General features: G+C 58.5%; 1 protein-coding gene across 1 annotated transcript in view; it reads left to right on the top strand.

The window, feature by feature from the left end:
* Positions 1-22162, top strand: part of Sorcs2 (sortilin related VPS10 domain containing receptor 2) — a 350334-nt gene that overhangs the window by 156775 nt on the left and 171397 nt on the right. The window contains exon 4 of the mRNA XM_023724073.1: positions 7242-7309. Coding sequence (XP_023579841.1) covers positions 7242-7309 — 68 coding nt within the window. The remainder of the gene's footprint in view (positions 1-7241; positions 7310-22162) is intronic.

Genomic DNA, 22162 nt, shown 5'->3' on the forward strand with positions numbered 1-22162 from the left:
GCAGGAGAGGAGGAAGCCAGGGAGCACGGGCTGGGGCAGGTACCCATCTGTCCTATCCGGCTGGGTGCTCCACATCTGCTGCGAGGTGAGGGGTACCCTCTTGCCCTCCTGGCCTGGCCACCCACCCCATCCAGGTTCTGGTGATGGGTCTGTGACTCAGGGATTGATCATGCTGAAGGTCATGTTGGTTGGACAGGGACCCCCAGGGATGGTGAGATACGGCCATGCTGCCCTGAGACAGGAGCCGTAAGTCATTGCTTTGCAAAGCCGGGAGGTGTCATGGGGACCTCACCCTGGGCTGCTCAGCTATAGCCATAACTGCAGCTCAGCACCAAGGCCAAGACCACAGAAGCCACATGGAGCTGGTGGGTATGGGTTCCTGGGCTGCCCAGCCAGGCGTGGGTGCGCAGGTTGGATCATGGCAGCGACAAGGTTTTGCTGCTGTTGGGCCGGCTGTCTATTGGGCTGGGCTGGACAGGGGTTCTTTCTCCAGCAATCCTTATCGAGGTGGAACTGTTCTGGAGGAAACGGGTTGTGCTGTGAGCCTGAGGCCCAGGCTCCACGCCCGGCCTCCGCTGTGGGGCTGTGTGGTCTGGCACGAGTGTACCTCCCTCTCCTTGTCTCAGCTTTCCCCAGGGGATGACAGCTGTGAGGGATGAGATGGGATGATGTCCTCCTGGCTTGCGAGGGGAGCCCCATGCTCTTTAATAAGGGGGTGACGTCGACAGGAGACTTGGGGTGGACTAGATGGGGAGACTGTGTCTCAGAAGGCAGTGACAGCACAATAAAACATAGCAAGTTGCAGAAATAGCACAGCAGGGGCCTGTGTGTCCCTCCTCAGCTTCCCTAGTGGCGCTATTGCACAAGATAGCAGCGTGGGCCCGGAGCCTGGAGCCTCTCAGGTTGTTGGCTGCCGCTCTGTGTGCACCTGCTCCCCCTTCCTCCCCAAGGGGAGGGCTGCAAGCCCCTGCCCCAGTCCCAGGCAGATCCCACTCCGGCCTCTCCTCCGTGTGCTGTTGCTCATGTCCTAGATGGGCCCACCTCACTGTCTTGGTAACAGCTCTGAACCCGGACCTTTCTAGCTCCTGCCTCTGAGTTTGCAGAAACCAAAGCTGTCCCTGTCTACATCTGTCCCAGCTCCTGGCAGCCTCAGGCGCTCATGGCAGAGGGATGGGTGAGGAGGATGCACAGGCTGCAGGTCCAGTGGGGACACAGCGGGCAGCAGGAACCACTGCTCCTGAAGCTGGGCCCCAGCTGCCTGGGCCGAGTGACCAGACAAGGCTTTGTAGAAAGAAGGTGATTCTGTTTGGGACCTGGTGATCAGAGCATTGTGTGGCATCCCCTGGGGCTCTGCCTATTTTTTTCCGGCCACCTGGTCACCTAAGAAGGAGGGGACTGTCATTTGTCAAGCCTCCAGCATGGGCAGGCCCCCTGCAGACATGGCCAGCCTTACCCCTGGCCACACCAGGACATGGGATTATCTCCTCTAGTGTTGCAGATGAGAAACTGGAGGTGGCGGGGGAACATGGCAGGACCATCCCCCCAGAAATGAGCCTGCCTGGAGGCAAAGCCCTGCAGCCGCTGCTGGCCGCTGCTGGCCGCAGGCAGAGCAGCTGTGAGCAGAGCCAGCCAGGTACTGGGCTGCAGGCCCCTGGAAAGCTTCCTAGGGTGGCCCATGGGAGATCTACCTCCTGAGTGGGTGCAGGGCTGCGGTCAGGCCCAGCAGAGAAGGGGAGCAGGCTCAGAGGCGAGCAGTGTGCGTAGGCAGCTGGGAGCTAGGTAGACATCTGTGGCTTTCTTCCTAAAGCCCATGTCACATGGAGTATTTTATTGTATGCAATCACGAGACTGCATCTGCTGGTGTCTCACCAGAATGGCAAGGCCCGTCCCTAGTGTCTCAGAGAGGACACTAAGCCCGGCCCCACCACCCACCTCTCGCAACCCTGTCTAGTTGCCAGACCCTAACCCTAACTGAACCCTACCACAGACTCAGCTCACAAAACTCCAATTTTAGCATTCATCCCCACCCAGCCCCAGCCCCAGCATTACTCTCACCAGCGCCCTAAGCCCACCCACCCTAACCCTGGCTGTACTCCTCATCTCGCCCTCTCCCCAGTCTCTAGCCCCAACCCCACGCCCGACCTTCTACCCCGGCCCCTGGTGACCTGCTCTCTGTGGACGCACTGCGCCCTGAGCTCCTGCCATCTACACTGCCCCTCTGTGATGCCAAGTGGCTTGGGGGTGTGGATTCCCAGCCAAAGGGCTCAAGGCAGGGCTAGGCACTGAATGGAGAAGAGGGGCTGCGGTGGGGACTCCAGCTTTCTGCAGGGTGGCCCTGTGCTCACGATGACACCATCTTTCCTGGCATTTGCGGATGCTGTTTGGCACCCAGAGCTTGTGGGCCAAGTGAGTGGAGGCAGGACAAGGACTGGATTCCTGGGCTGGGGGTGGGGGCAGTGGTGCCTACTGAGGCCTTGCCCTAGGAGGAGCCGCACCTTGCATGGTTCTGAGCCCTGGGGAGGCCCGCTGCCCCTCGGCAGTTCTTAACAGAGGTGCACAATCCCTCACCCCTGTAGATAAATGCAGAATCGATGTCTCTTAAGTGGAATCAATTTCTTCCTGGAGGAGGAGTCTCTGAGGGAGAAGCAGGCCCCTGCCGAACCCTGCCGCCTTCCTGAGGAGAGTGTGGGGTGGGCAGGAGCTCCTTTGGCTTTGGGCGGGCTGGGGAGGGCACTCCGGGCTGCAGCTGGGGCTCAGGCCCGTGCGGGGTGAGCCCAGCTCTGCTGTGGTGGCCTTGCTCCTCGTGTTACCTCTGCTTCTGCCCTGGGCAGAGGGATGATGGAGCCAGGCTGCTGGGCCAGGCAAGACCCAAGTGCACCGGGGGTGTTAGCCTGGGCCGGTCCCTCTTCCTGGGGTCAGCTCTGCCCCCTGTGGGTGAGTCAGAGCCCAGTCAGGGTCAGGATGCCCTCTAGAGGGGGCCAGCTGGAGTGGCTTCCGTCTTGCAGGGAGGTAGGGCCTGTTCCTGGGCTCCTGCCTCAGCTTGCGTTTGCTGGTCCAGCCCCGTTCCCGCCCAAGGAGCAGGGCTTGCTTCACAGCACACCGCCTGTGCCGTGCCGCCTCCATCAAGATCAGAACGCTTGCACAGCCTTCTCGGGGGCGGGGGCGGGGGAATGGGCACTTATTGAGCACCAACTGAATGCCTATGTGGACTACTGTTCTCCTGCTGGGACTTGGGTGCCACTGGTTAGCACGAGCAGCTCTGTCCTGTTCTGAGGCTGGGGAGAGAGCCATGCTGGGAGGGAGGGCAGCCTTGCCCATGAGGGGCGCAGCATGGTGGCTCTGTGACCTGTGGCACACATAGGCACACACACAAGCACACCTCCACACCTCCAGCACTGGAAGGCAGCGCAAGCGAGTCTGCAGGGACCTCCCTCACCCGCCTGCCCTGGCTCTGACCAGAGCCGCTGTGCTGACCCCAAAGGACAAAGCAAACCTCATGGGCCCACCAGCCAGGTGTCTCCCTCAGCTCCTCAGAGGTGTCCCCCATACTGGAGTTGGGGGCGAGGTGGCCCTGCAGGTAGGGGTGACTTCTGGAGCAGCTCCCTGGTAACTGTGGCATTTCTGACTCCAGGTCTTGAAACTACAGTGTCCTGCAGGGTCCCTTGAGGGAGGGGACACAAAGGCTGGGCACACAGTGTGGCCCTGCAAAGTGTAGCTGGTACCCAGAGCCTCACAGCTGCACGGGGTCACCTTCACAGATGGTCCTGTGGGCTGAGGCTCCCGGCCGCACACCTGCCTGCAGGGTTGTGTGAGGTGTGTAGTGGTGTGGACGAGCGTGCTGTGGCCACTGTTGACACCAAGGTTTGGGGCTGATCTGCCACCTCCTCACTCCCTTTCAGCACCTCTCCTCAGGATAGTGTGTTGCGCACAGAAAACTCGCGGCCAGGCATCAGGCTGTGTCCCGTGCTGCTCCTGGCTACCCGGGTTAGGAGCTATCAGGGAGAAGAAGCCGGTGTGGCCGGGCAGGAAGCCGCATGGTCCCAGAGCCTTGGGGCCACAGGTTGGGGCCTCCTGCTGCGTGCAGTGACCTGAGCACCTCGTGCCCAGGGGCGTGGCTGGCCACAGGTGGAGGACTGCTGGCCAGGCCTGGGGTGGAGTCTCAGGAGAGCCGGCCTCTGCGTGTGTCTTGCTGAAAAGGTGGGTCATGGGGCCTGGGGACAGTGACAGAAGGCGAAGGTCAAGAGCCCTGGCTGGGCCCACAAGGGTCCTGGCCCTGCTGTGGCTGTCCACACGGAGCCTCGGTTCACTCAGCAGTCATGTATGGATGTGGGAGGGGGGACAGCAACTCAGGGCAGGGGATGAAGAAGTAGCAGCCTGGGCTGGCACAGAGGGGCGCTGGCGACCCTCGCCCATGAGCATGTCTCTCATTTCAAAGTGAGGACAGATCCTGGCACTGCTACCCCTGGGCGGGGAGGACTGGACGTGAGTTGGGATGCTGGTGACAGCAAGAAGCGACCCTGTGGCCTCCCTCGGGCAGGGTCGTGTTTCCTGCCTGTCTCCCCCGCCCCAGTGGCTCTGGGCCATCTGGGCAGGACTCCTAGGGTTGGTGTGGCCTTAGGCCTTGCTGGGCGGAGGTGGGAGGGGACCCTTGACTAGGCCGCTCCGTGGGACCACCCACATTCTTGGGTGCTCGCCCACCCAGATCAAAGCTCCTGGGGGAGAGGTCATCTCCAGGGCTGTAGGCCCAGCAGCCCCGCAGGGTGCTGCCCCTTGCTATTCTGTGAGCCTGCCGCAGCCGCTCTTGGAGACGGTGGCAAGCAGCCGAGCGGGCTTCAGCCTCAGGACGCAGTCCCAGCGCTGCGCCTGCTGCGAGGGTGGCTTTGGCAAAGCACCCAGCACTCTGCTCATTCCTTCATCTGCTAAATGGGAAGCAGAAGAGGAACTTTCTCAGGGGTGCCTGGGCACGGGAAGGGGTGCAGTGAGTGAACCCCATAGTCAGTACCAGCACAGCAGCTTGGGCCTTGGGTCCCCGAGAGCAGAAGACTGAGGGTCCAGAGGGATGTTTGCAGAGCCAGGGGCGATACCTGGGCAGTCCGGCCCATGCAGAGGGAGGGACAGGGCAGGGCTGCCACTGTCCAACTCTAATCCCTTTGCTTGTCTTCCTCTCACAGACACGGGCAGGGGTGACTCCATGTCCCCAAGCCTGGGGACCCTAACTCTCATTCAGCTTACAGTGGTAGGTTGGTTCCACTGGGGAGATTCTGACCCCTGCCACATGGGGAGGGGACAGCATGTGCTCCTGGGTGAGGGAGGTGATAGTGATGTGCCACTTTGTGGCTGGGGTGGAGGCAACCTGTCTGGTTTCCGTGTGTTCCTTTTCTTAAGGGGAAAGCACCTGGCTACTTTCTGTAGGGGTCTTAGCACTGTGGACATGGAATAAGACATGGTCTATACCTGGCAAGAATGATCCCTGGGGGTGGCATGGGAGGTGGCTGGGGTGAGGGGAGTGTGATGGGTGGAGGCTGAAAGCAGGGGACTGAGGGGAGGGATCCCAGAGCCAGGAAAGAGGATTCCAGCCTGTGCTGAGGCCAGGCTGTGGGATTTCCAGTGAGGGGGTGGGCACAGCTGGAAGAAGTCACCCCAGACGCCTTGCTTGGTCACTGTCCCTGGCTGCAGTGCTGGCCCACATAGCAGGAGTTCCCAGCTGAGCTCAGGCTCCCTGCCCACCCCCAGGCCAGCCTCCAGATACAGCAGGCCGGGAGAGTGCCAGGGAGGGGGCGCGCCCGTCCGTGTCCCCGGAGGCCTTGGAGCGGATCCTGGACCCTGGCTGATGGAGCGATGATTTCATCCTGGATGGTGCTGGATAAAACCAACTTTGAGGTTCCTTCCAGCTGTCACGCTCTGGCTCCACAAAGGCCTCTCTGGGGAGAGTGAGACCATATAAAATATAAATCAATAGGTTAAAAATACCCTTGTCTCCTGCCCATCCAGGGCCTGTCACTCTGCCTGCCTCCTCCATCTTCAGAGGCTGTGGTTTTGACTTCTGCAGGCTGGGAGCTGGGGGAGAAATCGCTTTGTTCTCAGGCAGGGCAGCAGCACGTTGCCTCGACTGACAGCGCCTTGGTGGTTTTTTCTTACATCCCCGCTTCTCAGCTGCACACTGTCCCGTCTTGGCCAGAATCCTCTGTCCCTGTCTTCCTTGCTATAATTGCCGGGGAAAGGGTGACTGCTGGGCAGACAGGCTTTTGGGGACACCCCAAGTCTGGGCACCAAGCAACCTCTCCTTTTTTTGGAGTGACCAGAGGGATGGAGTTGGCCAGTGTGTGACCCCAAATTAACCAGGCTAACGGCCACTCTGGGAGCCCAAGACGGCATCCTGTTTTCCTCCCCGGGTTCCCATGGCAACAGGACTGTTAGGAGCCACTAACTCAGAGTGGCAGCAGGCGAAATGAAATTTGATGTACCCGAGAATTCAGCGGCTAGTGAAGTAATTGGGGATCAATCTCTTTTCCCACTGGGGCTGCCGAATCCTCATTGCCTGAATTTATTTATTTATTTGTGTTCACACATTGCTTTTGAGGAATGTCGGAATGCTCCAAAACACATTTATTTTCATTTTCTAAACAGTTGCATTTCTGCCCCGCTTTGGTACGCAGGGCCCTGCCTGCACACGGAATAGTTGAACAACAAAGTAAAGGTGTGCGTGCGCCATGGATGATTTATGGAGCCCCTTGGGTTGTCCCTGCTGCCTCGCCTGCCTCCCCCCCTGCCTTTGGTTGTGCTGTCAGCTCCCCTGGGAAAGGGGGGTGGGCAGCACAGGGGCAGCACGGGACGTGGGACCCACTCCTGGCTGGCTGGCAGCTTCGGCAGCCGCTTCCACTTCCAGCTGGTGTGGGGCTCGCAGGCAGAGACGGCCCCTCACAGTGTGTGTGGTGCTCGTGCTGGGCCTGTCGTCTCCCTGCCCCTGTGGGCGCAGTGTGAGATTGTCCGGGCTGTGTTTGGATGGTTCCCACTGAGTGGCAACTGTGGGGACGCTCTCCCAGGATTTTGCTGTCATTCCCAAGAGCAGACTCAAGCTTTCTGAGCCAAAATGTATTTTGCATCTACGTGTGCTGGTACGAGGGCCCTGGGACAGCTGCTATTGAGAGACCCCGAGTGAAGGGCAAGGGCTTGGTCTGTGTGCCCACTGTGGGAGCTTTGGGACTCACTGATGGCCTCCTTTTCCTTTCTGTCAACCACAGGTGATCCTCATCCTGACGAAGTACTACCACGCAGACATGGGGAAGGTTCTGGAAAGTTCCCTGTGGCGGTAAGTCGGCCCAGCAAGTCCCTGCCCCTGTGCCTGTGCGTGCTCCTGGGCATCCTGGCTGGGGACAAAGCTCTAAAGGCCTGGCTGTCCTAGCTCCCGTGTTTTAGTGGCCTTGCAACTTTCCTTCGTCTGGAAAAAGCGTGGAGAAGTTGAAAGCAGATGAGGGGTTTGGTAAGCAGGCACCAATGTCCTGGGCAGGCAGACCAGGTTCCTAGGCTCCTTGGCTGCTCTTCCTGTCTTTCTGTTCTTTCCCTTTCCTGTAGTTACCTCCTGCAGGAGAAGGGTTCAGATCCTGAATTCAGGTCAGTGCCCAATGTCCTTATCAGCTCGGGGCTCTGAGCAGGGCTCCTGTAGCCCTGGGGCTGCTCCTGCTGGCCTCATTGTTGAGATGTTTCTTTCTCCCTGGCTTTGAGTTGGAGAGGTCCTTGGTAAATAATAGCCCAGCGGCTGCAGGGCTGTGTCTTTATGCGCACTGTGAATCGGGCCCAAGAGCACTACGAGCCCTTTGATGTTTCCTGGAAGGAGAAGGCGGCTCTGCGAGGCCACTTCTACATCACCACCTCCAGGCCTCTGATTGTGCTTGTGTGGAGGGTGTGTGGGCTCCGACTGCCCTCTCACAGGGCCCTGCTTCTGCCTGTACCTGGGCGGGGCCGTCTGGGCCTCCAGCACACGTTTCTCTAGTAGGATTCATTCTTTGTTAATGTTTTCCTATTTGGGGAGCACCTGTCCACTAGGGTGTCTGATCTGTGGGGTGCAGCCTGGGTAGGTCGCTCTTGCTGTCGGCTTTGCTTCAGCAAAGAGGTCTGAGGTCCACTCTGTGGGTCACTTGCGGGCTGTCATTGGGCTGCTTCAGGAAGTGGTGCCTGGAGGAGGACCTTTGCTGTGTAAGGAGCAGTGACTTCCTGAGCCAGGTGCCTGGTCACCTACTGTGTCAGTGAGGCCACTCTTGCTTCCTGGGTCCCCCTTCCCACACCGTGACGCCGCCTGCCCCCTCACCAGCTGTCCCTCCAATTCCACCACTGTCACTAGGCACAGGGGCTGGCCTGGGCCGCATTCCTGCGTGCTCTGTGTGCCCCACTCCTTAGCTGCGTGGGGCAGAGACTGGTGTTTGCCATTGCGGGCAGTTACCTGCTCCTCTTGGGAGACTTATGTTTGAGGATTGGATTCAGGGTCACAGCTCCTTGGACAGGCAGCGGGGGGGGGGGCATCCCCTCACTGCTGAGTAGGTGGCTGGTTGGCAGAGGGGTGGGTCCCCTTGGCTGTGAGTGGACACGGGCAGTTAGGTCTCACCCTCCCAGGGAGAGCCCTCAGCTACCTCGCAGCCGGACTTGCTGCTGTGGGTCAGGACTGAAGGAGCTTCTGGAATGCCAGGGCTCCCCACTATGCAGTACCTTCTGGGGTGGCACAGAGGAAATGAGGCCACTGAGCGTTGCTTGGGCAGGGAAGGCCCCTGTGGGCATGTTCTGTGTCTGCTCTGACAGGCTCGAAGGGCAGCGAGCACATTTGCTGTGGATTCTCGTCAGGCGGGTGGTGAGCTGGCCAGCCCTGTAGCCTGGGCTCACTGCAGGCAGATGGGAGGCCCAGGGAGTTGGGGGCTCCTCTTCCCAGAGCTTCAGGCTCCTAATCTGTGAAACAGGGATGAAACAATCCGAGCAGAGGCTGCACCGACAGAGGGAGTGGGGCAGAGCACCAGACAGCCCGAGCCTGGTGCATGGTCTAAATTTAGTTTCCCCCCAAAGCAAATCAGCAGCGTTAGCTTTCCACCTCCCTTCCCTCATCACCATCCCTATACCCAGACACTTCCTGCCTTTATTAAAAATGCACGAAACGCATTAGTCATTTGAAGAAACTTCTTCCATGGCCCTTCCCTCTGCGCAATCACTTTCTTTGTTTGTGTTCTCGCTTTTATGCTGACGTTCCTCCAGCGCCGTGGACAGAATAAAGTTTTGTGCCCTTCTTTCCCACTTGGAAACCACATTTCCACGCTTCCCGGCTGTCACGTGGCCTGGGTCATCACTTCTTTTATGGCTGCACGAGAGCCGATTCCCCTCACGCTCAGCCATCCCTGTTGATGCTGCCATAAAAACTGCCCACGAAACTTTCCTTTCTGTTTTGTGGCCTGGGATAGCAGAGCCCTGAGTCCTGGAGCCTGGGGTGGGGGCTGCTGCTGCTGCTGGCGCCCTGCCTGCTCCTGCCTGCCCCCGGGTCCCAGCCCTGTCTCAGAACTGTCACAACTTGCCGAGGTACTGCTCCTCCGACCCAGCGAGGATGCTTTCTCTTTCAGCGCATGTCAGTGTGCTTGCTGTCCAGCTACTCTGGTACTCAGATAAGGGGCGCTGAGGGGCCCAAAGCCTGCTGTCGGCACTGCCCAGGTGCCCCTGCCCAGCCTGTGTTTGAGGCCCACAGGGATGGGAGGTTTGTGGTGCCTGGATCTGGGACCGTGTATTAAGTGGGGCTGTGAAGGAGGCGCCGAGTGAGCTGGGCCGCCCAGGCCTTCTCCCCTGTAATCACTGTAAATGCATGTTTAGGACAAATACAGTATTTACGCTCTGGAAACAGCTCTCCAAATGCTGAGCAGAAGTGCGCTTTGACGGCCCCACCCTCTGTGTTCCGCACTCAGCCTCCTTCACATGTGTTCTGCCCTTCCTTCTTGTACGGAGCCCCTCTGCTCAGACTTGGGGCCCCTTTGAATCAGGGCAAGATGTGGGGTGCAGGAGTTGGAGGGGACTGAGATGTCCTCTAAACCCAGGTTGACACCAGGAATCTAAGTCTCCCCTCTTCCTCTTGGGGTCCATAGCAGAGACCCTACTAAGACTGGGGCTGGTAGGACCCCCTATACTTAACCTCGTGGCATCTGTGTACAGCAGCTGGTGCAGTGGCCACTGGGATAACTGACTGCACGCTGGAGCTAGCAGCCCGGATGCATCCTCTCACTGTCCTGGAGGTCTGGAGTTCAGACCAAGGCGTCCCAGACAGCACCTGCCCTGCAGCTCCAGGGAGGAGGCCTCCTGTCCCTGCAGCTCCTGGGGCCTCCTCGTGGCCACGGCACTCCGTCCCTGCACTGCCTTCATGGGGCCTTCTCCGTGTGTGTGTGTGTGTGTGTGTGTGTGTGTGTGTCCTTTGAGGGTCTCCTGACAATGCTGGCCACTGGACTTGGGGCTGAGGATGACGCCCTATTGAGATCCATAACTCAATCGTGCCTGCAAAGATGTCCTTTCCAAATAAAGTCATGGGCTCTGGTGGTCTTGGTGGGGACATCGCTTTTTGAGAGCCACTGTTTATCTGACTGTACAGTCTGTCCTGAAACTGCTGAGACCCTCAGAACTGGATGTCCTCAGTGGCCCCTGCGCCTGCTGCACCTGTCCCCATCTCTCTGACCGCAGCCACACCTTCTTCTGCCGCTTTGCCTGCAGCTGGCTCCCAGCTTGTCCCCAGCTCACCACCCTGCTGCCTCCTGCCTCCCCCAGCTCTAGGGGCACAGCAGATGTCCAGCTTCTTGGGCTGGCCCTGCCCAAGTCTTCTGTGCCTCTGGACATTTTTGTGGCTATTGTCCCCCAACCATCTTAGCTATTGTTTCCCTAGTGTCCCCCCACCCTGCAGTGTCTCTGTGACCATGCTCCGTGCAGGTCAGTGCTTGCTGTCCTTGGGAGTGCCACTGCTTTGAGACTCTGGGAATGTGGTACTTGATTGGATTTTGCCTTGAAAATGCTGTCCCTGTGCCCATTTACTTGGTGCTTGGCCTGTGCCCTAGAACTTGTGTCAGGTCCTCGTGGGCCGAGAGCCTTCCCCGCCAGGATAATTTGTTTGGTTCTCATCATTTTTGGTGCTTGAAGGGCCTCCAGGAACCAATTACTTGGTCCCACTGTGCATGTTTCACAACCTTCTGGAACCAGTGCCTACCCCTTGGGGGCACTGTTGTCTCCTGCTGAAAGTGCCTAGCAGGGGAGGAGGTCTCCAGGCGCCCTGTGCAGGGCTCCCAGGGGTCTGCTAGGTACACATTCTGATCCCCGGGTCTGCAGCAGGGCCTGAGACTGCATTTTAACAAGCTCTGGGAGATGCTGCTGCTGCTGGAAGCTCAGCAAGGCTAGGCAGCTGCTGGCTGAACCAGACCAGGCTGAGCTCCGTGTACTAGGCCCTGTGGATGCTGTGGCTGCTGGCCACAGAGAGCTGGCGTGGCCTTTGTGCTGCTTTCTTGCCCACTTTCAGCCTCAGCATAAACCTCTTGTCCTCGGAGAAGCCGCCCCGCCACTCGGTGTAAAGAAGCCCCCCGCACCCTCTTTCCCACGTCTCACTGGAACACGGCTGTTCTTGTCTGTGGTAACCACCCCTCAACCCTCCACCCCTGAACAGCAGCCAGTTGAGAATGGAAGCCTAATGGGTTCATCCTGTTTGTCACTGGATGCCCAGGACCACACAAAGAGCTGGCAGAAGGCATGCATGTTGGGCGTTGGATGGATGGATGGATGGATGGGTGGGTGGGTGGGTGGATAGGCAGATGGGTGGCTAGGTGGGTGGGTGGATGGAAAGATGCAAGAGGTTGTGATGCAGGCTTTTGGGCTGCCTGAGACCTCGCTCTGAGCATGGCTGTTGGGCAGACAGGCTTGAAATAGAGGGCACTGTCCAACCGCCCACTTGTCTCCAGATCTATGCTGTCCCTGGACCAGGACAGCACTAAAGCTGTGCCGACCCCACCTTACCATGGGTGCATGTGACCTGAGGCAGGACCTTCGGCCAGGGGCACGGGGCATTGGGGTGGGAGGGTCTCCGCCTCCTCTGGGTGACTTGGAAATCCTATGCCTTTGTTAGGGGCAGGGGTGCCTCTTTCTTCCAGCCTTACTGTAACTGTGGAAGCGTGACATGTACAGAAGAGAACAGACGGCAGAGTAGCAGGTGCAGCTCCGTGTGCACTGGTGTTGCCTTCCTTCCCGCCTCCTCGTCGTTAGTCTGGGCTCATAGGATGAATCTGGACTGTGGACAGTAGGAAGGAACCACTGAAATCTAGGGTGTCCGTTTTTACCACGCAGAATGTAGCCTGGCTCAATACTGTTACCTCGCTGTAATTGTCGTTATTTTTTTCCTATTTGAGATGATTCTGTCTTAAAGAAGAAGTCTATGACAGAGTCAGATAAAGCCCCACTCTCTGCCGCCCCCCACCTACCCAGAATAGCCCCTATCTTGATATTGGTGCGGATTATTTCCATTTCGGTTTTATATCTTGCATCTAAAATATAACCGGGAATATAAGAGGATATATGAATCATAATTTACACTGATCGTGGGTGGACACATAGCTATGTCTATCTGCAATCAATGTGTTCTTCAGTTTAGCTTGTTTTAGAAATTGATGCGGATGACATCATCCCACTTTTTGGAGTCGGATGGAGAGTCCTAACTTGGAGTAATTGATCCACTCAGCCGCGTAACCTAGCTGATGGCTGAGTCACGGGGCTCATTTCCCCATGTCTGCCAGTGGTTCAGGTCCACTTTTACATGACTTACCTGTGTGGCAGGGGTGCCAGTCTTTTTTTTTTTTTTTAATTATTAGTGCAAGGTCTTTCTACACAGCTCAAACTCATAGTAATCGTCCTGTCTCAGCCTCCCCAGTGCTGGGATTACAGGCATGTGCCACCACGCCCAGTTTCGGTGGCCAGCACGGCGGGCCTGGGGTTCTGGGCCTGGCACGGCATGTGGTGCTGGGGATCAAACCTGGGTCCTTGCACTTTCCAGGCAGGCGCTTAGACCACCGAGCTGTCTCCCCAGCCCATCACCCATCTTTTCATTAGCGCATGTTTCCAGCACATGCAGTTGCAGCCATGGGCTGCGTGGTTCTTTTTACCCTTTCCCGTTCCCTTCCACCCCTCCTCCTCTGACTCCAGGCCAGCCGCGTCGGCTCCTGTTGGTGTCATCACCCTTATCTCACATTGCGACATAGAAATCTTACACCCACTGAAGCCGTTAGGGTCCTGTGCACGGTGCGCCTCTGTCCTGGCCATTGCCTGTCTCCGCCCCCTCCTCCCGCTCGCCTCCTCCGGGACCCCTTCCCACCTGCGAGAGATCTGTCCACTCTTAGGCGTCTATGCACCCTGCATTGTGCTCTGTCGTCGATGCTTCGCCTTCCTTGGAGGTGGCCTATTTCAGCTCTGAGGTTTTTCACTTCTATGTTGCAGGTACATCCGCTTTCCTACGGCGGAATGTATCCACTTTGCCCTTCTTTAGAGCGAGCAGTATGCTATTACGTAATTGTCCTCATCCAGCTGTCTGTTGATGGGCATTCAGGCTGCCTCCAGGACGTACCTGTTCAGCACCGCGCTGCTCTACGCATCTTTTTATTCTTTGTAGTGCTGGGGCTTGCCAGGGGCTTCTGCGACCTCATCTCCTAGCGCTGTTTTTCTCTGCAGTTCGTTGCTCTTTCTCCACTCTCTCTGCTCCTTATGATCGGTCCTGGTCATCTCCAGGACCTGGGGTTCCACGCGCACCTCGTGTGAGTGTGGCTTGTGCTCCTCCCACGTGCCCTTCAGCTCTCCTGATGCCTTTGAAGAGCTTCCCCTGGACGCTGAATCCTCCCACTGCAGATTGCAGAGCAGAGCAGTGAGTCGGAGGCCCTGGGCAAATGATGTCACGCGACAGGCACTGTGGTCCCATGTCAGGCTCCTGCTAGGTCCCAGAGCCCACATGACACAAAGAATGCTGGTGCTGCAGAGCCATGCCTGGCTGCACCATCCTAGGACCCCTGGGGTGCACCACTGGCCTCCCATTGGCCTGTGCACTCTGGTGGTTTGAATAAAATTATTTGCTCAGACTCCTGAATGCTTCTAGGTCAGGGACCCCTGTGATCCTTACTGCTCCAAGTCCTGTTCAAATCAAACTCTGATCTCCATGGTGATGTTAGGGAACGTGCAGCAGGCCGGGGCCCAGGTCTGCACTCTTCCTGCCAAGCTAAGCCTAGCCCGCCTCCCGCGAGCACAGGCTGGTCTCACCTTGGAGGGTGGCGGGGGCGCTCTGCCCTCCCTGCTCTGCCTCGGCCCAGCTTCTGGCTTCTGCTTCAGGACTCCGGGGAGGCTCACTGCCCAGCGGGGTTCACTCTGGTACTGAAGATCTCCGTGTGTCACCCCTCTCTCTCCCATGCCCTCCCCATCTGACCATTCTGGGGACCAAGATGGCTGTCCCAGGGCACCGGAGGAATCTCAGAGAGGGCTGAAGGAGCAAGGAGGAGGGTAGGTGCCCCCAGTGCCCCGGGAGCCCTGCCCAGGCCGCATGCCGTCCGTCTGGTCTGAGCCCTCTGGCTGCCTGCTGGGGCCCTGGTTTTCTCCCTGCCATCCTGCACAGGTAACCCTGTGCTCCCTGAGCCCCAGCTGGCTCCCTGTCTGTGTGATTGCCACCCCACCCCCTTCCCCTCCTTTGTGGCCGGCTTTGCCGAGCTGGCTGAGGTCCGTGGCTTCCATGGCAGCTTCTGTTCTCCTTACAGGGCCCTGGTGTACTGTAGAACCTCTTTAAGGAGATTCTGCCCTGTGCATTGGCCAGGTCCTCACCACAAGATTCTCCCTCAAAAAGACCTTCTTTTAAATATTATAATTCATGATCATCACAGGAATTATGGAAATTATAAGAGAGATGAGGCATAAAGACAATGCCCCCGTTAAGCCCCCATGAGATTAAAACTATTAATATCTGAGATGAATATTCTCACTCATCTTTTTAAGATGCAAATATATACGTGTTTTATAAATTTTGAATCCCAGTGGGATTATGTATTAAACATTTTCTCTGCATCAACATGTCTTCACAACTGCTTTTTTTGGCTTTTATTTTTTATTTTATTTTATTTTTAAAAATTATTTTATTTTATTTTTTTTGACAACTCATACAGAATTTTACTTAACAAAGTAATATAAATTTCACAGTATTTGTTGTAATACATAGTATTGTCTTACAACCAGCTATTCATATTACCAGATAACAACTACTATTTTTAATGGCTGTATAATATACTCGCCTGTGAAGAAGGTACTGTTTATCTAACCGAGCCCTCAGTCTTGAATATCTGAGCCGTGTTCATTTTGCACCAGCGTGACGAGGTGGTGTGAGTCCTGCACGTGCCTCATGCCCACATCTTGGCTTGTTTCTTCAGGGTGAATTCCTAAGCCTGGACTTTCTCTCTTGGGATGACATTACCAGCTACTGGGATTCTGCCATTGTTTGAGCAGGTGGAGGGAGGAGTTGTCTGCGGCTGTTACTGGGGTTGCCAGGGGTGAGACATGAAAGGCAGCTGGGCAAGGAGAATGAAGCCCACGGAGACCTGCCCCCTTGCAGTGTGGTCTCTCCTGCTGGGGCCAAGAGAGGCGAGGCGAGGCTTGGTGCTCCGTAAACCCCGTTCCTGGATGGAGGCTCAGAGCGCTGCCTGCCTCCAGAATCAACCCTCTGCCCACTGGTTGCCTAGGTTGGCAACATTCCGGGCACTGCTCTAAGAACAGCACGCAGGAAGCTGCCTTCCGAGTCTCACCATCCAAGATGGTGCCCACACCTGGGCATGGAGGGGCGTGGCTGGCCCAGTCATACCCCAGGGCATGCTGAGACTGGTTCTTAGGAGAGACCTTGGAAGTGGATTCTGAGGGGTGAATGGAAATCTTGCAGGCGGAGGAGGGTAGCACAGCAGGAGTGCAGCGGAGCAAGCGCTCAGATGCTGGGCAGTGTGCCACCTGGGGCACCCCAGGTAGTCAGCCAGTCTGGTGGGCGGGGCACACCCAGTGCTGGTGGCAACATTTTTCTCGAGTGGTTCGGGATAGTGAATTCCAGCTTTGTCTCTGGGCTGCTCAAGGTAGGCCTGGGGCAGCTGCTTCCTTGCCCCTCCCACTTCCACCCGCTCCCCTGGCTTGAGCTCTTGCCAGCCTTAGGGCAGCAGAGCACCCTCTCTGACCGCAGTGGTGCCAGGCTCTTAGCAGGACCATGCGGTGAGGCAGGTGACCTGCGTAGTCCAGGACACCTTTCCTGTCTCAAGCCTTCCCTTGATAGTCTGCCACGTTGGGGGACACAGGCCCACAGCCTGACTGTGAGCTTTTCAGGTGGACTCTCTGCTGGCGCTTGGCCAGGCCTTCGTGTTGACAAGGAATGTGACCCCTGCCTTAACACAGTGGGGGGCTGGTGGGAGCTCACCATCTGGCGTTGAGGAACCCACAGAAGATGAAAGTTGGTCATTTTGGCGGTGGTTGTGTTGAACTAGGCTTTGAAGAATGAATAGGAGTTTGCTAGGAAGGTCAGCCAAGGGAGGAAGGGCACTGTGGACAGAGGGACCATCAGGTGCAAAGCCACAGAGGCTGGAAGCAGCCTGACGGGAAGAACTCTAAGAAGTTGGGGGCGCTAGAGAGTGAGGTGGGTGGGGATTGCAGGGTCAGCTGGTGAGCCCAGCAGGGGTTGGACCAGGGTAGCCTCCCGTCTCGTGTACCAGACCAGGCTGTGTCCTGTGCGTAGCAGGATGCTATGCACAGGCTTTAAGCAAGCTGGGCTGGGGGGGCCTGCACCCTGCGGATGACGAGTGTGAGCTCCCACCCCAGGCACCCTCCCTGGAGCTGTGCCAGGTGGAGTCGAGGACAAGGACAGGCTGCATGTGGGAGACCTCTTTCCACCTGCTGCTGGATGGAATATAGTCCACTAACTGCCCCAGCTGCAAGAAGGGCTGGGAAACATGGGCCACCGTGTGCAGGCAGGGGCTGGCTTGGGATCCCTACATGGCAGCTGCCATGCTGTGCTTGCTGTAGCCAGCAGGCTGGCTGAGGACCCTGGACAAGTGTCCTTCCCACCTGGCCTCAGTGTTCCCACCTGTGCAGTGGTCACATGATAGGCCCAAGCTTGCAAGATCACGTGGCCCCAGGTGCTAGAGCTGTGGTGTGACTACGTCCAGGCCCTGAGCCTGTGGCTGAGGCAGCGACGGTGTCTGGACCTCTGGTCTCCTCAGAAGATCCAGGGCCTGAGAAGTTCTGGAAGCTTTACTCTTGCCTGGCCAGAGCAGAGCTCAGGGACCACAGGGAGGCCGTGTTCAAGTGTGACCAGGGAGGTGGCTCTGGTGTCATTATGGGCAGCAGGCCGGTCCCCTTCGTCAGGCCCTCCCTCCGTGGAACCCAGCATCCTTCTGAGCTCAGCCCGACCTCCAAGGGCATCCAGGGCTCCTTGGCTCCTGGGCCCCATCAGCCAGCCTGTCACCCCTGCCAGCCAGGGCCCACACAAACCTGAATCCTTTCAAGGACTGGCACTGGGCCACCACTGTCACCTCAGCCGTATGCCCCTCAAAGCGACACTTCCACTCCTCCCATCTTACCACTTCCCCCATGCACAGAACCCTGGCCTGCCTCAACTCTTGCCTTGGTGCTGTGTTTATTGAAATGCTGCTTAGCCCCCAGGGGAGGCGCTGGCACAGACCCCGGAGGCTTGGGCTCTGCTGGGCTCTGAGGTGGCAGCCTGGCTCGAGCTTCCTGGCGGCCCCATCCCTAACCTCTCCCTCCTGGACTCTGTCCCTGAGAGCCCCAAGCCGGCTGAGCAAGGCTCGCCCTACCTAGAGTGAGCTGTGTGGCCTCAGGGATGTGACTTCCGTCCCTGAGCCCAGGCCTGTGACGTGGGGACGACCAGATGGCCTGGCTTTGGGGTCCGAGAAGGCAGCAGACATCATTGTTCACTGGTTGTCTTTGAGTGCCATGTCCCTACAGTAGGAGGACAGAGGGTGGGGCTGCTAACCCCTCGGTGTGCTTTGGGGCAGCCGGTGTGGCCAAGCACCTCTGTCCACTGTCAGGCATCTAGAGCCTCGGCCATCATCACCTGTCCCCTTTCTGGCCCGTGCTGCCCCCCTCTCTCTGCCAAGTGACTGCTGTGGTCCTCCCTGCCCCTACTTTGGGCTCTACAGTGCAGCCAGAGCTTAGCGGATCTTGGCGAACCTTGGCCAATGCCACCTTGGCCTCTGGTGAGGCCACCTTGTAAGGGACAGCTGCCAGCAGAGATGTAGGGCTGAAGGTCACCTCTCCCGCATGGCCTTGACCTCTCTCTGACCCCGACCCCTGACTCCTGTTTGTGAAAGGAAAGGGGAAGGGACTGGGCCAGGCTGGCAGTGTCTCAGCCTGCTTCCTGCCACTGTGACAAAACCCTGGGACCAGGGAGTGTACAAGGATGAAGATCAATCAGCGCCTAGCTCTGGAGGCCGTGGGTCCGTGCTCCTGGCCACAGTACCTGCTGGGCACCTCAGGAGGCCTCACCCTGCTGGGGACAAGGCCGATACGAGCTCAGGTTTCTCCAGTGTCCTCCTGGGCCCCACACTGCTGGCTGTGGCCTGAGGGCCCTCAGAGAACACATCCGTCCCGTCCCACCTGTGATCCTTCCTCTGGGAGCCTCAGGCCGTGGGAGACTGGGTACCCAGCTTGCAGGCAAGAGTCCCCTCTAGCAGAGGGCGATGGCAGCCTGGTCCCTCCGCGCTGCTGCCCTAGGCTCCTGGCGCTGTGGGCCAGGCCTCGCTTTCTGCATGCCTCCTCTTAGGCCCATGTTCTCCTTCACCTCAGTCACTTCAGAGTTCTTCCTCCAGGTACTGTGGAGCCAACTCTCCCTGCCACCTCAAGCCCCAGCCCCAGCTGCCCCTGCCTGGACTCCTGCCCCAACCCCAGCAGCCCAACACCCTGTCCCTGCACCCTCCCCTGCCCACAAGGCCACTTGGCCACCAGGTGAACATCCACAGCAGAGGTGGACTTTTGAAGTCCACATGGCCCCGTGGCGCACCTCCCAGGACCCCAGGCCTGGCCAGCCACGCACAGCCTGCAACCTCTGCCCTGGACGTCTGCCCAGGGATGGCAGGTACCAGCGAGCTTCACCTCCCTGGAGCCGTGGCCCTGCCCTCCCCGCTCACGCCGTGGCACCTTCTCGTGGCTGTGTGTTGTGTGTACAGCGATCCCACACTGCAGCGCACTGCTTGGCTTTGCATCGCTGCAAGGCTGTGCCGCTTTTCCAACATTATTGCTGGCTCACTTCTGCAGAGATGGCTGTGTGCGCTGCCCCATTAGGGGACAGTGTCCTTGTCTGTGAGCGTCCCCCGCATCCCAGCGCCCAGCACAGTGCCCGGCACACACTAGGGCCTCCCATGCAGTGGAAAGCCGTGCTTTCTTTGGCCTGTGACAGGTCTGTAGGAACAGCCCAGCGGGGACATGAATCCGTCCTCAGGGACCAGGGCACCGACCTGGGGTCATCCATTCAGACTCCCTGGCTGTGGAGGCCGCCGTCCCCTCCTGCTGTCATTGGGAATGTCACCTGAGAGACTGCTTTGGGAGTGGAGTGCCTTTTCTGCTTCTGTGATGCCCACTGTTGTGCCACAGAAGTATTTCAGGTGATGCAGCCCCTCCCGGGTGGCAGCTGGCCCTGGTGTCCCTAGTGCCATCCTGGGTTCCACGGGGCTTCAGAGAGGAATGTGGGTCTGAACCTGCCTGTCCCCGTTCTGCCACAAGGACCTGGCAGAAGTGGCCCGAGGACTGAGGTAACCCATAGCACTGCTGTCAGCGCTGAGGACTTGCGGGGCCTCGTGGAGCAGCCGGGGTGCTGGGGTGGGCCCTGCTCTGGGCCTGGGGGCATCTTAGAGCTTACACCCACTCTGGTCCAGCCTCTCTGGCTCTGGACGGGAACCCAAGGCCCAGAGCTGTGGGGGTTTCGGCCAGAGGGATCTGAGCCGGAGCTCAAGAGCAGAGGGCCCGAGGAATGGAGGCGCTGTGGTTTGTGGCCCCCACTGCTTGTTATTCATCCACGTTTTCTCCCAGAAAGAAACCACTTCCAGCACCCCAGCCAGGGTCCACCAGGGAGGGCAGCATGGGGGAGGCCAGTGTTGTCTCAGGCCGGAGGCTCCTGTTCTCCCACCCTCCACATGGGTCATGGATCCTGGGGGCTGCGGTGGTCCTGTGGCCGGAAGACGCCAGCCCTGGAAGGGACCCAGCATGGTGGCTCTTCTGATGGCCTTTCCTGGGGTCCCTCTGTCACCAGGCACCTGGTTCTCGGTGGGCAGATGTCACATTATGGAGGGCAATCCCAGAGCACGTCAGAGAAAAGGGAACTTACCTAATGCTGGTGAGTTGCCTTACAACCTTACTCGCTCCAGCCTAGGCCCACGAGATTCTTCTACCTCCTTTTTGTTCGTTTGGTTTTTTTGGTGTGAGTGGGGGCCGAGCCTGTGGCCTTTGCACTGAGTTACAACTCTAACCCTTTAAAAAAATATTTTATATGGACACAAGTTTCGCTAAGTCAAATATGTTGCCCAGGCTGGGCTTGGGATCCTACTGCCTCAGTCTCACTGAGTGCTGGGATCTCAGCCTTTGTCACTATACCCACTTCTAATTTCAGTGGACCCCAAAGAGGCCTTTATGGGGACTTACAGGGTGGTGTCTGTGGTCACTCACTAGCAGGCTCCTCCGGCCAACCTACCCATAGGCTGGGTGGGCCGCAGCCCCAGGACCCTCTCTGAGTCTGCTTCAGGGGGTAGGATTTCCCATGTTGTCACCTTCTTAGGAAGCCCAGGGAGCGGGTTGGTGAGACCACGGAGCAGGACCACTGCAGATAGGCAGCAGCCGCCTCTGCCCGGCGGCTGAATCTTATCGGATGCAGTCCCCTCGTGTGTCACTGGAGAGGCACCTTGATGATGCTTCCTCATGGGGAGTTGAGGGCCAGAGTTGTTAAGTGACTTTCCAGGGGCCACACAGCCAGTGAGCGGCAGAGGAGGGCTCAAAGGTTCTTTGACACTTCTTGTCTGCTCTGACGTCAGGTTCTGATGTCACAGCGGGCAAGACCTTCAGAGTGGCAGGGCAGGAAGGCCACCTTCCTGGGAGGGTGAGCAAGCTGAGCCCCTCCCGATTAGCAAGGCCTAGAATATGGGGTCCAGGAGGCAGGCATGGCCTGCCCTGGTGCATGGTGTGCGGCCTCCAGCTGCAGGCGGATGTGTATGTTTCTCTGGGTCCCCAAGGCTCTGGAGCAGCAGGAGCTGGGGACTCGTGGCGGAGGCGGCGGGGCTGCAGTGGGGTGAGGGCCATAGGAGGCCTCTCCGGTCAGGGGGAGCACGTCCTTCCCTGCTTGGGGCTGGCTCTGCGGCTCTTCCGGTAACTGAGTGTCCTGTTCTGTTCTGGGCCCTCAGGTCCTCCGTGTGTGGGCTGCAACCACAACCTTGCTGTGGGCCCCGGTGGAGCAAGGGCTCTCTGGACTGGAGCTGGGCCCTGTCCCATGCTGAGCTTTAGTGTCAGTAGACAGGATGGGCTGGCACTGTGTGGGCACCAGAGGGGACAGGAGTGGGGAGGAGGTGGAGGTGTGTCTGCCCACCATGCAGGGAGCATTCGGGGTCCTGCCTGTGATCTGGCTGTGGTGGTGGAGGGGCAGGTTGGATTGGTGGTGGAGAGCTTGTCCCACGCCCCCTCTGCTTCAGGGGTCCCTGGGTGAGCAGGTCCCCACCACACCCAGCCCTGTGCAGCTTCAGCGAGGCCCTAGGATGCACCGCCTGGCCCTGGCTGCTTGCTGGGCTGCACACAGCGGCCCTGGGCATGCCCTGGCACTATGCAGCGCTGGTTGCTTTCACTTCCAGAGGGGACACTCTGTGGTGCCTGAAGCTCGCGCCGCAGCTCCGCCCTCCTGGAAACAGCGTCTGTGGCCTCTTTCTCCTGAGGGGGTTGGTGGAGCCGGGCAGAGGGTGCTGTCTCAGAAGACCCAGCATTCATCGTACCCTTGGTGCTTACAGTCCCTGTGTCAGCTGGGCCCTGTCCTAGGAGCTGGAATTCAGCAGGGACCATAGTGGCAAAATCCCCACTCTCCTGGGGCTTAAACCTCCCAGAGCATACAGGGTGCAGAGGTGAGAGAGAAAGA

The sequence above is a fragment of the Octodon degus genome, unplaced genomic scaffold, assembly GCF_000260255.1.
Source record: "Octodon degus isolate 3935 unplaced genomic scaffold, OctDeg1.0 scaffold00006, whole genome shotgun sequence".
NCBI lineage: Eukaryota > Metazoa > Chordata > Mammalia > Rodentia > Octodontidae > Octodon > Octodon degus.